The sequence below is a fragment of the Pistacia vera genome, unplaced genomic scaffold (genome assembly GCF_008641045.1).
Source record: "Pistacia vera cultivar Batoury unplaced genomic scaffold, PisVer_v2 Contig661, whole genome shotgun sequence".
Classification (NCBI taxonomy): Eukaryota; Viridiplantae; Streptophyta; class Magnoliopsida; order Sapindales; family Anacardiaceae; genus Pistacia; species Pistacia vera.
In genome coordinates this window covers 516,967-534,167 of record NW_022196514.1, presented here as the reverse complement: position 1 = coordinate 534,167, position 17,201 = coordinate 516,967, and the positions used below count along the sequence as shown (strand labels likewise).

General features: G+C 32.8%; 2 protein-coding genes across 2 annotated transcripts; one reads left to right on the top strand and one right to left on the bottom strand.

Moving 5' to 3' along the window:
* Positions 1-471: 471 nt before the first annotated feature.
* On the bottom strand, positions 472-6,302 carry LOC116112405 (somatic embryogenesis receptor kinase 2). The gene is made up of 11 exons (XM_031398539.1): positions 6,218-6,302; positions 5,192-5,324; positions 5,002-5,073; positions 3,728-3,871; positions 3,204-3,275; positions 3,026-3,097; positions 2,830-2,942; positions 2,163-2,294; positions 1,739-2,080; positions 1,190-1,584; positions 472-1,044 (listed from the first exon to the last, which is right to left on the bottom strand). Exons 1-11 carry the CDS (start codon positions 6,300-6,302, stop codon positions 733-735), a joined length of 1,872 nt encoding a protein of 623 aa, XP_031254399.1. The 3' UTR covers positions 472-732.
* A 9,490-nt stretch (positions 6,303-15,792) lies between these two features.
* LOC116112404 lies at positions 15,793-16,732 on the top strand. Its single transcript, XM_031398538.1, has 2 exons — positions 15,793-16,117; positions 16,403-16,732. The coding sequence occupies exons 1-2, from the start codon at positions 15,866-15,868 to the stop codon at positions 16,478-16,480; spliced, it is 330 nt and encodes a 109-aa protein (XP_031254398.1). The 5' UTR covers positions 15,793-15,865; the 3' UTR covers positions 16,481-16,732.
* The last annotated feature ends 469 nt before the right edge of the window (positions 16,733-17,201 follow it).

Below are 17,201 nucleotides of genomic sequence, written 5' to 3'. Positions count from 1 at the left end.
TGACTCTGTATTTTTCAAGTGCTTTTGCATGTGTGCATTGGGTAATTTGTCACAACATTGAAATGCTATTGAATCACTCATGGTGTCACCTCTTATTAAGTTCCCAATTCTAGGAATTCTGCTTCCCACTTGAGATTATAATTTCTATGGCTTCAAATTCAATGTTCTGGTACAAGAAGATTTATGTTTTGAATGATTAGATATTAATTAACGTAATCCTAGCATTAACATATCCAATTTTATACCTTTTGAATGTAGTGATTCAATTTCAGATTAAAATGATGCTGCAGAGTTTTGACTGTTTGTAGTAAAAAAAGAAACAAAATTCTTCAAATGGTGAAACACTATCCAATCAATTAAGTAGAGAAATCAGTGCTTCAGACCATAGGAATTCAGGAGTCCTAAGCAAAATATTTGGCATTCTCAAATGAAAAGCATAATTGGAATGAGAATTAATAGTGGATGCAAGAATCAAATAAGCTGCCACAGCAGAATGGATGTATATTTAGAAACATTAAGACTATGTCAAACTGCAGCAGGTGATACAAATTGCACCTCAACAAAGCTGACTCATATTCACAACTGTAATCAATACAAATGCAGAATGGGGCTTACAGAAATCAGGATACGGTCACTAAATTTAAAAAAGAAAAAAAAAATTATGATAAAAAAGAAAAAAAAAAAAAATTAAGTAGTAAATCTTTCCTCTCTTAACTTGTAACTGTGTCAGGGTCACCTTGGACCTGATAACTCAACTGCATGCAGATTTTCTGTGGAGTCAACGATCCAATCGGAATTAGGATGTGGAGCGAGTTCCAACTCCTGGCGAACTTCCACCTTTTGCCACTCATCCCACCTCTCCGCCAACCCATCACCTTCAAGCATTCTCACCACCTCTGTCATTTTAGGCCGCTCTGAAGGAGAGCCTTGTGTGCAAAGCAGTGCAACCTGGATTAGTTGCTCCACCTCAGATTCCACATAATTGTTCTGCAGATCAGGGTCAACCAACATTTCTAACTTTTTCTCCTTCAAAAGCCCTTTCACCTGACATGAAACTTAGTCAAATCAGAGTAGAGTTCTATGATTCCAAGGATTTTCATAACTGAAAAAAAGAAGCAAAAAACTCCCATCTGATAAGATTTATAACATCCAAAAAAATATCATATGTAAAAGTGCAGAATGAGCATACCCAATCAAGCAACATGACATCATCATCATTTGCAAGACGAGCAAGATCAAAGGCTCTTTGTCCAGTGATTAACTCTAACAGCATAATCCCATATCCAAAGACATCAGTTTTCTCCGATGATTTCCCAGTGGATAGGTACTCTGGAGCTATATGACCAATGGTGCCTCGGACAGCAGTAGTTACATGTGTATCCTTGTAGTCCATAAGTTTAGCCAAACCAAAGTCCCCAACAACAGCCTCAAACTCCTCATCCAACAAAATATTTGCTGCTTTCACATCACGGTGAATGATCTTTGGATCACAATGATCATGCAAATATGAAAGACCCCTAGCAGATCCCAATGCAATCCGCTTCCGTGTCCGCCAATCAAGAGGAGGTTGTGATGGAGGACGTTCTAAAAGATTCCATTAAGAAAATCATGAGCACATATTGATGATAAACACAAGATTTGATGTTAGAAGTTGAAAAAAAATCTTTATGAGAATCAGCAAACAGACCATTAAAGCAGAGAATCATTGATAAATGTAAAACATCCTCAAAAGCCTTACCTCTTAAACATGATGCAACACTTCCATTTGCCATATAAGGATAAACAAGTAACCGTTCAGTAGGTGTCATACAAAATCCACGTAAACGAAGAAGATTACGATGCACAGCCATACTGATCATCTCCACCTCTGTTTGAAACTGCAGCTCCCCACCAGGTGTACGCTCTTCTTTCAATCTTTTTACAGCAACAAGTGAACCATCTGCCAAGCGCCCTTTGTAGACCTTGCCGAATCCACCTCTACCCAGAATGTTTTTATTACTAAAACTATCAGTTGCAACTTGTAATTCTCGTAGTGAAAACCTTTTAAGCTGCCCCAGATGAACTTCAGGATCCTCTTCAGCTGCAATGATACATATAAAATTTGATGTTTCTATTCATCAGACAAATCTGAATCCGCTCAAGTTAAACAAATAACACCATACCAGGAACATCAAAGAAAAATTCTTGGGGTTTTCTCCTACGCCACCAAGCAAATGCAATTGCAGGGGCTGCAAACAGTAAGGCAGCACCAGCAGCAACACCTCCAGCAATTGCCCCAGTAGCACTGTTCCCACCTGAAATTTCATGCATTGGAAAAAATGAAAACAATCAAATACTCATTTACAAGTATCACTAGCATTAACAATCTTGCATCAAAATGTTCAAAAGAATTAATCAAAATCAAATTTAATGTAGAGTAGCAGAAAAGATTAATTGTCAATCACATTTCATTCTATCCTAATTTCAAAAAGATGATAACTTTATTTTGGCTTTAATACAAACATATTATAGGATCAGTAGCAGTCAAGATAGACAATCTATACTGCCTTTACAAGATGAGTTGTATTTGTCTCTGTAGATAATGGAAGGGATAAAGCTTCCAGCTGGTTACCTAACACATCCTTGGCCGCAAAAATATGGAAGAAGAAAAATGGAAGTGAAAGAGACAACAAAATAAAAATGGTAGTACAGTATAACGACATATTCAAATGACTACACATATTATGAAAGCTTGGATCCATCAAAACTTGTTGAAATAGTTCTATCAAGTATAATAGCAAGCACTATCCACAAATCAAAAGTCCAAACTAAGATAAATGATATGATTACCCGGTGAAGAAATTGGTGGCGGCGGGACAAATGGAGGAGGAGGAGAAAACGGAGGAGATCCTGGGCAAGGACGCCCAGTAACGGGTCCACATAGATTTATGTTGTTAGCAAAACTGCAAAAGGAACAAGTTAATTAAGCAAGGTCTACAAAATCTGTCAGTCAAGATGATTAAAGTTCAAATTATTAGCAAATAACCTGATGGGAGTAAATAATGAGAAAGAGCCATTGTCTGGAACCACCCCAGAAAGCCGATTATTTGACAGATCCCTGTACCCCACAATGCAATTTCATAACAAGTCATTTTCAAAAATCATGATGCCTCAGAGATAGGGATTTCTAGCAACTTAAACAAAAACATCAAATTGGCACTTACAATACTTGAAGTGATGAAATATTAGTCAATGACATTGGAATGGGACCAGTCAAGCTGTTGTTGTTAAGCCGGCTATCCTTACCCAAAAACATCCAACAAAAGAAAATTGTTAAGAACTAAACCAATAAAGAGATACTAGTAAAACTTTTATATAGACACCAGCATATTATGCTTAAACATAAAAGTGCTTTTATTCCATATTGCTTTTGCAGCAAAAGTTCAAAAAAGCTAATGAATCTTTAAACAATTGTGCCCTATGATATAGTGAAACGCAATGAACTGCCATTTTTAGAAGAATACCCTATCAAAACCCTATTTTTGAATACTAAATGCTAAATGAGGAACCTTTTCTACTTCTTTTATTTAATTATTAAAAATTGCAATAACTTGTTTCTATTTCTTTCAATTTATTCTGGAGATTATATACATCATACAATATACAATGAAAACAAATACAGAGATTGATTTTTGACAAGATAAATATTAAATATACAAAAGAAATCAATGTGGAGTAGCATGCTTACAGAAATCGCAACTTTGACAACTTTCCCAATGTCTCTGGGATCGGACCCGTGAAACTGTTCAAGTAAAGATCCAAGCTCACCAAGCTAGTCAAATTTCCAAGATCATTAGGAATAGGTCCGCTTATGTTATTACTGTAGAGTTCCCTGTAATAAAAATAAAAAGCCAATCATTTCTTTATGAAAAAGGCCCGAAAGAGAATAGGGCATGCCTGGTATAAACATAGCTGACTAGACTTTTAATTATTTGCATCAAATTTACATGCAAAAGCTAAAAGATTCTCACAATGGCTGTTTGGGAAACCAATGATTTGATTCAAAACAATGTTCCTAACTTGCTTGGTCTGTTCAAGGGAAATAAACTGACAATCTAAATGTATTCACAGAGATGGTATTGAGTTTTACCAAAAACTTCTGAATCAGATTTGGACCTACATAAGAGATCATGCATTCTATTTTCCAATTTCCCAAACAACACACTAAATCAAACAATCTCAAGAGGAACACTAATGGATGAGTAGGTTGATACGAGAATACTATCTAGCTCAGCATGATCCATCATCTAAACCCAAATGTACATATAAGGTGTCCCATCCTGGTTCTCTACATAGAGACTTCCCATCATGCTAGCTAACATCTATGGAACTTCCATATATAGCATGAATCGTATCACATTCCAGAGATGGAAAAATCGGACCACATTCCACAGCAAATAAAAACATTGCTATGAATTTCAGCTAAACAAATTAAGCTCAAGTACCAAAAGCTGAATATATGTGTATTATCTCAGGGTGGTTAAACCCCGGGCATGCCAACTCAGTCAATTATCTTACACTGCCCTGGTTTGCACATGGGCTTCATTGATTCAACGTAGAAACTTTAAGTGATATTGTAATTTTGGTAGGAAAAAAAAATTTACGCAAGTTTTCTTGGGCGTACTGCCGCCTTGAGTTGGACGAATCCATTCATGTATGAGGAGAAAATTTCATAATCTAACAGAAGAAGTTTTCTATTATCATCAAAGGGAGGAAACAGAATTCCATACTTGGATCTCCTAGATAAATATAGAATTCTGACTCCAAACAACTTATCAAAGAAGTTAGTTTGCCTGTGCTCAACTACAGTATCTATTTCTTTCCAACAAAAAGAAGAATGTAGAGAGTTCCTATGCAGCAGTCTATGCACACTTGTAACACGAAGCAAAAAGTACAACTCAGTAAAAACAAAGTATCTCATGAAAAACAGCAATAATTTCCAAATCATGAGGCATAACATACAAGTACTGCAAATTCTTGAGCGATCCCAGCTGTGAAACTAGTTGCCCCGACAAAGCTGCATTTCCCAAATCACTGAAAAGTGGCACAAAAACTAACATTATACAAGGTATAGTTTGCAAAAAGCAGAGAAGAACAAATTTAAGAAGCTACACCACAATCACATACTTGGAAGAAATATAGGAGAACTTACACTCTTATAACACTATTATCATTGTTGCAGGTGACATGAAACCAGGTGCAGGGATTGACAAGAGTAGGATCCCAACTTTGTAGAACATTATTAGGATCATTTAAATTTGTCCTTAAGTTATGCAATGCATCACCTGTTTCAAGATATAAGCCAATAAAATAAGGCACAGACTATAATCTACAGCACATTTGAAAAGGCATGTTGTATCAGAGCCAAATCTACATGCTTTAAGCAAGAAATGTCATGTGTAATTTCTGAGTTACTAGTATATTCATTTAACAAACAGAATTTGAAAGCTTGAGGCAATATACTGGATACATAAAAGGTTACGAAGAGGATAAAATCTTCTCAATTTTCCAGACACTGATGCCGACGGTGTTCAGGATGATGACCAGTTAAGCATTGAGCTGAATGATAAAGGAACATTCTTTTACAACTAGTGAGGGTTTAGGACTCCCTTAGGCATAGAACAATTAAACTGGTGAGGCCCGTTGAAAAGTTGCACTCTTGACATGGTTATTACTGTCAAAGTATCACCTATTCATCAATCAATGTACACCGAAAGCACACAGCAAGCAAAGATTAAACTCAAATTCCCAGCATTTGATAACAGGCCTTCATCAAAAACCATACCCTTAAGATACAATCTCAGGAAACCATAAAGCCATTGATGGGGGGAAAAAGAAAAGAAACCCTTTTTAAGATATAAATGAAGCACAAGTACAAGAATTCGTTTCTTTTCCCCCAAAAGTTAAACATCCATCTCATAACATTAAAATTACTAACATCACTTCGGAACTACAAAGAAATCAAGGAAAAAGCAAAAAGCAAAACAAAAACAATGTCATCCACTAATTTTTGCATAAACAAGTAAAGAATCAGCTGAAAAACCAATTTCTTACTAACCATATACACAAAAACAAAAATAGCAACAGCCCATTTTCAGAAATCAACATATAATGCAGAAACAAAGATCAAATTCTACAAAGACACAATAAAAAAAAATAAAAAAAGCAAAAAACAGACCTTCCATGTTAGCAGAAACTAGCCATAATGGATGGAGCCCCAAGATCAACCAAACCAAACACACAGCCCAAACCTTTACCTCCATTTGAGCTTTCAATCAGTCAATATCCTCAGATCCAAACAATAAACAAAACCCCAACAACACAACATATCACTAACTAACCCACAAAACCCTAGCTCCCAAATCCCACAAAACTCCCCACCACCATTACCACTCTAAATCACATCCCATCAAATCTTGATCTCATTCAAGCAAAACCCAAAAATCAAAGTCCAATTTTTTTTCGAAAACAGTTGTGGGTTTTTACCACTAGTACTCTTCCCTTTTGGCAACAACAAAAACAAAAACACCAAAAAAAAATAAAAAAAAACCTTTCCCTTTTTTCTTTAATATAATTTTTCTACTTTTGTAATAAGTAGAGTGTAGAGAGTGTGATAGAAAGAGAAAACAGATTGTTACTTAACTTGACTTATCTATCTATTCATCCATCTAATCCTTTTAACTTGTTTTTTTTTTTTTTTTTTTTTTAAGCGTGCACGGAGAGAGTGGAGGACGCTGACCGAACGGGGCTGACCGCTGCCCGAACGCAGTCAAAACGCCTTGGCGCTACATCGTGGAAAGTGACATGACGTTTTCGGTCAAAAAATTTTTAGTTTTATAATTTTGAGAAGTGGGGTCCACTTTGTTGCCACGTAGGATTTCGGTCCAAATCATGATGATCTCTGTTATGTTTTATATTGTAATAATAATATAAATAAATAAACATTCCCGTTTCTAGAGCTATCACCGAAAATTTTAATTAATTTTTAATTAAAAAGAGGATTAGTTGATTTGGACAGAGTAGTAGAGTTAATTATTTATGATTAAATTAATAATTAATTTATCGCTTTTAAATGTGGCCCATTTCGAACTAATCAGAATTATAAATGGGTTTAGAGGATTAAGTTAAACTAATTAATTAAATGGTGAAATTAATTAGATTTTTTTTTTTGGGATGAGAAAATGAGTTGGAGTCAAACTTGCACATGAAGTGGACAGAGATCTTGTCTCAAGGTAGAGGTTAAGAAGTTAGGGACCAAACGTACACTTTCTGTCTTATAACTTATAAAAAGGAATAAAATTTTATTAAAAAAAATGAAGTGGGTTTTGGATAATTTAAATTAATTTTTAATTTTTGTATATAAATTTGATTTATTATCATATTATTAATTTGATTAAGTATATTATAAGTTTAACATGGGTTTGATTATTACCTCATATATTTTAATTTTATTTGACTTATTTGTTATGCTTGCATCATATAAAATTTGTATAATTAAAATTAAATTATAGTTTATATTAAAAAATAAGTGAGTGAAATATTTAGCTTCCAAAGTTTGAATTGAGTATAGTTATGTTTTCTGAAGTTGGCATTTATTGACTCATCCTGAGTAAAGAGAAGAAAATTTGACTGGTCTTTAATTATTATAGTCAAGTATAAATTATATTAAACTAAGTCTTAATCAATCTAATATTACTTTCTTTGAACAATTGTAAAAGTTGAAATAGAAATAAAGCAATATAGGTTTTGAATCTTGACTTGCAACATCACTTGTAATTATAAAGATTAAGCATGCTCTATATGTAGGACCAATCTTTTATATATTATATAAACTAATTATCTTTTACATCATCAATTTGGACCACTCACTTCTTCTATAAACTACAATCTACATATTGTAGAACTTGTAATATTAATGCACTTTTAGGTATGCCAATTTTAGCAACTAATTTGTGGGTCTTGATTTAAATTAATGAGTTTAGGACAAGTCATAACTCATATTAATCTTATATTTTCTATAAGAAATATTCATTATTAATCTATAATTAGATCTTAGAAGCTTTTACATTTTCATAAAGTAGTTTTATAAGTCCAAAATTGGATTATGAGAATTTGAATGATAAACGATGTGACATTATTTTAAAGAATTTTATAAATATAACCATATAATATATAATCTGGAAAATAAATATATGCAATTATGCATAGTAGATTCTTTTAAAGATTGTTGAGTAAAAAATCTAGAAAATTAAAGTAGTAAGTGGCATGATGAATACAACATGTTGTTTGTATATATATTTATTTTCTTAGAATGAATTATTGTAGTCTGTGGTGTGGGACTCAAACCACAACACAACATAACATTATTCAGCTCTTACTTAAATTTCGGAGAAAGCCACGAAAGATTAGTTTAATATTGAGATTTTTATAAAAAAAATAAAAAATAAAAAAAAATTAGGATTGAGAGAAGGGTTTAATATAACTTGTAAGTTTGATGATAATATAAAATTTTAAATAAATAAAAAGCTAATGTTATTTGATAACATAATAGTAAAATTTTAGTCATATGTTATGATATTTGGTAGAATGACTTTTATTATAAACTTAACATTCAAGCAGTGTTTTGAAACCTGAACCAAACTGGTCAGTCTCATGGTTGACTAACCTCTTTTTCGGTCTGAGCACACCCTAACCTCGGTTTCAACCATTAGCCTGGATTGATCAGCAGTTGAACCGGTGGAACAGTGTGAAACCATCGGTTCAATCGACTATGTGTCTAAACCATGTTACTAAAATCCCTACCATCTCTAGCTTGATTTCAGCATCGTTACACCCACCTCAAACCACCATCGACATCACTTTCACCTCCACAACAAAACCCCTACCATCTTCGGCCAACACCAATCGTCCACTTGGTAGTTTGTGTGACTACTTGTCTTCAGGTCGATTTTCGGCTGCTTCCGACGACAATCACTCCACCTAACACCACCATCGGCACCACCTCCTTCTCCACACCAAAACCCACTTTATCACAACCTAAGTTCGCTCACCGGTTGCACCGATTAACTATGCAACATTTTGCGCCTCTTGAACCGTGCGAGAACGGGCCTTCTCACCTTGCCTAAGCCACCATCTCGCCGCAGTGTCATTCCCAAGTTGATGTTAATTATGTTTGGTTGTGTTTTGGATTGATTGGCTGATTGATCGATCATGAATATGTTCTGATGATGAAATAAAATAAAATAAAAAAAAGTGAAGAATCTGCCTTCAGGCTTCGAGTAGAGCATCAAAGTGCACAATTTGAGCACTAAATCCAGATATTTTTTGTTGGTAATTATGATAATCTTTCTTATTCAAAGTTAACTTAATTAATCACTTGAGAAAATCTTAATCAGAAAATAATTAAACAAATTATCACTAATCACAAACTCCCAATTAATCTCCAGGCTATAGTAATGGTGGAAGGCCATGATGGAGAAAGCTACGTGCCTTTCGTGAATATAGAAAATATGAGGTTCATGTGGCCTTTAAGATCATTGCATGTGTACTCCTTCTATTTGGAATTTTCTTCTATGTTTTCATGTGTTAGGTTGGGTTGGATCTATTTGTTTTATTATTTTGGATATGATTTTTGAAAAAGTAAGAGTTGGGTGGTTATTATAAGATATGATTTAAAAATTAACAAAAACACTTCATAGGTTTGTTAATTTAGCTAAACACCCCTGCAATAAAATATTAAAAATTAACAAAAACACCCCTACCCACCCATTAAATGTCGACAGCCGGCCACCACCGCCAAAAGGTGGCTGGAGTCGTCGTATCGGTGTATGACTGGCTCGATCTAGTCAATGTGTGCCAATATGACCTTTTTTGGCCAAATCTGGCCACATTCGTCATCAATGACGACCAAAGATATGGTCGTCGTTGATGGTCAACAACGACCATATCTTCGCTATCATTGATGACCAACTTCGACCAAAGATCTGGTCATCAGCAACCAAATCTTTGGCCTTTTCCGGCCAGATCCACGGTGGATCTGGTCGGAAAAAGGCTAGATCGACCAGATCCAATCGGTAGTACGTCATTATACCAAATTCTGACCACCTTCTGCTGCTGGTGGTCAGAATCTGACAAATGTGGGTGGGTGGGGGTGTTTTTGTTAATTTTTAAACTTTTTTTGGGTGTTTAGTTAAATTAACAAACTTAGGAGGTTTAAAAATAATTGAATACAATAGAATAAAATTTACAGAATATGGAAACAAATGTGTATTTTGGGTAGGATAGGGATAGGATAATGCAAAAATAATCAAACAAATAGACCCACTTTAATTAATTTATTGGATAATTACCAAACCCATTTTGATCAATTATTGAATATAATGTGAAATATATGAAGATGCTAAACTCCCAAAAAAAGAAGAAGATAATATTTGGTATCAAATTCTCCTTTGACATGAATTCTTACTAAATTAGTTTATATAATATTTTTTAGTGCTGAAATTAATCTTTCATAATTTATTAATTGTTTGTATAATTTAATATATTAATTAACTTGATCACATCTGCATTATAGTGGCTATGGGTTCAATTCGCCAAAACTATGCTATTTGTTTATATTTATTAGTTTGTTAATGTATCTTATTCAAGAGAAAATTAATTATCTTTATATATATATGAATCTTTTTGTCTCTTATTTTTAGGATCTCATTTTGATACCAACTCCATATACGTTTATTAGAATCCAAAGTATTAACAAGCAAGAATCGTAAAAATATATTTGTGCAAATAAGATTAAGCTTTGTGTTCAAGCCAATTGCATTCATGATTAAGCTCTTTATTTCATGGATCTGTGCATGCATGAGACTCTCCCTCTCGTATATTACTTGTTAAATGTATTTGCAATATGTAATGCTCATAAAAACTTATTTAGGATTATGGCATAATTCTCCTCGGTCTTGGATAAAATTAAGTTAACATCAATAGAGATGTAACCATAATCTTGATGTGAAGATACAATGAAAGCATGAGGTATTGTTGAAAATTAAAGAAAAACTTTCTCGATCTTTCAGATCTTATGACGAAGTTTTTTTACATGTAAATTTAATGGTTGTTTTTGTTGAAAATATTTGCCAAAAATAAAATAATATCCTAATATAGGAAAAGTAAAGAAGACAATCCATTTATCTTGGTTTGTTCCTAATATAGAAACTATATCATCGTTCAAGATAGAAAAGTTTCTATTGAGTTTCAAAAAACTGCAAAATACAATAATAATAATAATGACAGCAACTCGCTCTTTCTCTCCTCTCTCAGTATATTTTCTCACACTTGTTTTTTCCACTATTATAGTACACATATAATAGCAAGCCTAATCACATTTGGGCCAAACACTTCCAGGCTCCAAATATATACAAATCAATTCCAAACCCAATCACTGGGGAGTAGGAGCCTGAATGTGTCAGTATTAACCTCGGGCAAAGTATAAACCACGTCCAACAATTTTAAGGTATTATCACTCAACCTTCTAATGCAGATGTGTTCTATTTCGCAAGCAATTGAATTAGACNATATGTTCTGATGATGAAATAAAATAAAATAAAAAAAAGTGAAGAATCTGCCTTCAGGCATCGAGTAGAGCATCAAAGTGCACAATTTGAGCACTAAATCCAGATATTTTTTGTTGGTAATTATGATAATCTTTCTTATTCAAAGTTAACTTAATTAATCACTTGAGAAAATCTTAATCAGAAAATAATTAAACAAATTATCACTAATCACAAACTCCCAATTAATCTCCAGGCTATAGTAATGGTGGAAGGCCATGATGGAGAAAGCTACGTGCCTTTTGTGAATATAGAAAATATGAGGTTCATGTGGCCTTTAAGATCATTGCATGTGTACTCCTTCTATTTGGAATTTTCTTCTATGTTTTCATGTGTTAGGTTGGGTTGGATCTATTTGTTTTATTATTTTGGATATGATTTTTGAAAAAGTAAGAGTTGGGTGGTTATTATAAGATATGATTTAAAAATTAACAAAAACACTTCATAGGTTTGTTAATTTAGCTAAACACCCCTGCAATAAAATATTAAAAATTAACAAAAACACCCCTACCCACCCATTAAATGTCGACAGCCGGCCACCACCGCCAAAAGGTGGCTGGAGTCGTCGTATCGGTGTATGACTGGCTCGATCTAGTCAATGTGTGCCAATATGACCTTTTTTGGCCAAATCTGGCCACATTCGTCATCAATGACGACCAAAGATATGGTCGTCGTTGATGGTCAACAACGACCATATCTTCGCTATCATTGATGACCAACTTCGACCAAAGATCTGGTCATCAGCAACCAAATCTTTGGCCTTTCCGGCTAGATCTACGCTGGATCTGATCGGAAAAAGGCTAGATCGATCAGATCCAACCGGTAGTACGTCATTATACCAAATTCTGACCACCTTCTGCTGGTGGTGGTCAGAATCTGACAAATGTGGGTGGGTGGGGGTGTTTTTGTTAATTTTTAAACTTTTTTTGGGTGTTTAGTTAAATTAACAAACTTAGGAGGTTTAAAAATAATTGAACACAATAGAATAAAATTTACAGAATATGGAAACAAATGTGTATTTTGGGTAGGATAGGGATAGGATAATGCAAAAATAATCAAACAAATAGACCCACTTTAATTAATTTATTGGATAATTACCAAACCCATTTTGATCAATTATTGAATATAATGTGAAATATATGAAGATGCTAAACTCCCAAAAAAAGAAGAAGATAATATTTGGTATCAAATTCTCCTTTGACATGAATTCTTACTAAATTAGTTTATATAATATTTTTTAGTGCTGAAATTAATCTTTCATAATTTATTAATTGTTTGTATAATTTAATATATTAATTAACTTGATCACATCTGCATTATAGTGGCTATGGGTTCAATTCGCCAAAACTATGCTATTTGTTTATATTTATTAGTTTGTTCATGTATCTTATTCAAGAGAAAATTAATTATCTTTATATATATATGAATCTCTTTGTCTCTTATTTTTAGGATCCCATTTTGATACCAACTCCATATATATTTATTAGAATCCAAAGCATTAACAAGCAAGAATCGTAAAAATATATTTGTGCAAATAAGATTAAGCTTTGTGTTCAAGCCAATTGCATTCATGATTAAGCTCTTTATTTCATGGATCTGTGCATGCATGTGACTCTCCCTCTCGTATATTACTTGTTAAATGTATTTGCAATATGTAATGCTCATAAAAACTTATTTAGGATTATGGCATAATTCTCCTCGGTCTTGGATAAAATTAAGTTAACATCAATAGAGATGTAACCATAATCTTGATGTGAAGATACAATGAAAGCATGAGGTATTGTTGAAAATTAAAGAAAAACTTTCTCAATCTTTCAGATCTTATGACGAAGTTTTTTACATGTAAATTTAATGGTTGTTTTTGTTGAAAATATTTGCCAAAAATAAAATAATATCCTAATATAGGAAAAGTAAAGAAGAAAATCTATTTACCTTGGTTTGTTCTAATATAGAAACTATATCATCGTTCAAGATAGAAAAGTTTCTATTGAGTTTCAAAAAACTGCAAAATACAATAATAATAATGACAGCAACTCGCTCTTTCTCTCCTCTCTCAGTATATTTTCTCACACTTGTTTTTTCCACTATTATAATACACATATAATAGCAAGCCTAATCACATTTGGGCCAAACACTTCCAGGCTCCAAATATATACAAATCAATTCCAAACCCAATCACTGGGGAGTAGGAGCCTGAATGTGTCAGTATTAACCTCGGGCAAAGTATAAACCACGTCCAACAATTTTAAGGTATTATCACTCAACCTTCTAATGCAGATGTGTTCTATTTCGCAAGCAATTGAATTAGACATTGGTAAAGGTTGAATATTTGATCTCTTTGTACCAAATTTTGCGTTTCAGCAATCAAATCTTGACATTTATCGTTAAGTTGTGAAATTCTTTTATATTTTGTAAAAGAGTGTAATTAACAATATTTAAAAATCACTAAGAGCTAAACATTTAAAATGAAATTTAGTTAATTTTTAACCCATACTATGTTAATAGACCTAATTGGTACTAATATTCATAAAAAGCCTTTGTGAATTAATTTAAAAAAAGATTATTTTAAACACCTTCTAAAATTTGTAAGTTCTTTCTTATGTTTTATTTAAGTGTAATTTAGAGAATTAAATATGAGATTATAGTATAAAAGACAAGTAAATAAGAACTGCGTACTGTCACCCCACATCCATATCAGTTAAGAGTAGGTAGTGGTATTGAATGATATTAATTAATAGAATAATACTATACTTACAAAAAAAATTTACAAAAATCTCCATATAAAGTGAGGTGACAAAAAATGAATAAAAGAGTGAAACAAAAAGTCAAACTCATTAAATTCACTCTTATATTCATTTTTTGTCACATCACTTTGTATAAAAATCTTTGTAAGTATAGTATTATTGTAATTAATAACCTTATATTTCATATTTCTCTCCACTTCCCTTTACAAATTTTAGTTAATGTACTATTTTAAGTCTCATTTATTATAATTCCAGAGAATGGTCAAGGCAACAACTCATAGCTGAACTGGATGTTGATTATAATTCTTAGCAATTGCATCAAGTAAGTAAAAACTGTAGCTGGTACCAACGTTTTAAGGACTTCTTGGACTTATTTATTTTATGGAATTAATAATAACAATAATGATCCGTCATTAATGTGATCATCTAAGTTGGTGACGCTTGGAGTTATTATTATGAATATCAACTTAAAATTAAATAGTTATATATGATTCACATAATAGCTAATTTCAGGTCTTGGTGATATATTATATCAATAATTTTACGTACATATAAAAATGAGACTCCAACTCTCTATTTGACCAATGTAATTTGATTTAAAAAACTCTTTTACTTAACTTCTCGTAACATTGCCAAATCAACTTCCTATCATTATTTATACTTATGTTAAAAGAACATTCAAATACGGTCATGATCAAAGAATTTTCATATATATATAATGCTATCATGTTAACAACTACAATTATTATTACGTTAATTAGTTGCGATTCTTACTTTGTAAGTAAAGTATACCTTTAAGAGTATGTAAATAATTTAAACTAAGGTAATTATAATTGATCACCTACATTTAAGTATATTTAAAGACAAAAAAATTGTTTCAAAATTCTTATAAAATTATGAAACTCTTATAAGTTATAACCTAACCCTATAATCATATTATAAATCTTAATGTTGGCCTTGGAGCAACTAATATAAAAGCATATGTGAATTGTGAGCTACAGGAAAAATTAATATTATATGCCTTTACAAGATTGTTTAATTTGGAATTCATACAACATAATTAGAAACTAACAAAAATAGTATATAATTATTAAAAATCTCTTTGAGATAGGTGTTTTTTTTTTTTTTTTTTTTAAAAAAAATTTATGGGTTATTTAGTAATTTATAAAGCAACGTTTGATGATTTCTTACAAACTTTGATATGCTACAAAACTATAAAAAAATAAATGATCTCCCAAGGGTATTTGAAATTAATGAAATATTAAAACTTATAAATAATAAGAGATAGAGAATAATAAATCAAAGTTGGGGAAAGTTTTGTACTTATCACCCAATGCTGAAGGTATATTCATGTTGCAGCAGTAGTCAAAGGACAAACCACATCAAACCACCCAAAGCAAAGCATTTAAGACAGAGTTATTGAAGGAGACAAGAAGAAGAAGATCAACAAAAATAATTAAAAAATAGAAAGAAAAAAAAATGGAGGAATCATCATCATCAACATCATCTTCATCACAGGAGAAGACTCAAGAAACACCAACTGCATACCGTTCATGTTATTTTCTCGAAGCTTTAAGCGCCATTCACAAGTGTTTAGGCCTTCAAATCATAACAAACCATGAAAACTCCTCAAGTAATTCAGATCAAAAGGTTCATGAAACAACTCCCCAAGTGACTGATCCAACAGCCACTGATCCGCAAATTGCAGGCCCTCGAGCTGATCCTCCCTTGGTAACTCTTTCTCTCCTGCTACATCTTAGTACTTACCGCAAACGTCCCAAACTAGTTGCTACCTTCACAAAATACAATATAAAAAACCAGCTATAAATCGTTCACCTGTGATCCACACGTTAAAAATTCAGGACGTCGCACTTCAGAATTTTCATATATTAGTTATTTTCTAGGCGAGCAATTGATGTTATTATATTCATAGTTGCACCTGTTGCTCAATTAAAAGGATCTCTCTTCCAAGTTTTTTATAACTTTTTTTTTTGTGTTATGGATATTTGCATACAGGGAGGGAATCCTGCGGTTAGCTTGGCGGCGCCTCTACGGCCGGGCATAGGGTCAGGGAGCGGTGGACAGATTAACTGATCACTTCAGCTTCTGATCTGCGCTCAGATCTGATTGACTGGTGACAAATTATGAAGCTTGTTGATAGAGTTTCGTTGAGTACAACTGATGTTCTATATATTATCTAAATTATGAGAAGTTCATTTGGGGAATTACTGTATATCGTGTTCTTAGTTATGATATTAGCGAGAAAATATCGTGCACTACAATATGTAAGATGAAGTTGGTTTTGCTTATGAATGATCTGATTTATAGAAAGAAGTTGTTTCATGACATTTTCACTTCGTTTTTGCGAGTTAATTTGAGCCATATTCGAATTATTATGCTTTATAATAATGTTGAAGGTCAAAGTTATCTCTAAATTTCCAGAATTCTGAGCAAAGGGTCTCATTAAATTAAATATTTAGCGGCAGTTATAAATTAATAATGTTCGAGGTCGGGGATAAGTTTTAGAGGATGTTCTCTTGATCCTCAGTGGAGCTGCTGTGATGCTTCGTACTAATTAGACAACATGAAGTGCCAATAACTAAGAGAATCGGGTCTCATGATATATATCGTTTAGGATTGAAGAGATAATAATTTGTTAATGGATATAAATAAAAGGAAAAAAAGTTTGTGAGTATGCGGTTGTGCTGAAGATTTGCAGCCTTGACCTCCCTGCTTGTGAGTTCCCTAATTAATTTCGAAATTAGGATAATATTAAAGATTACCAGCAGCAATGGCCAAGCCCAACAATACATAG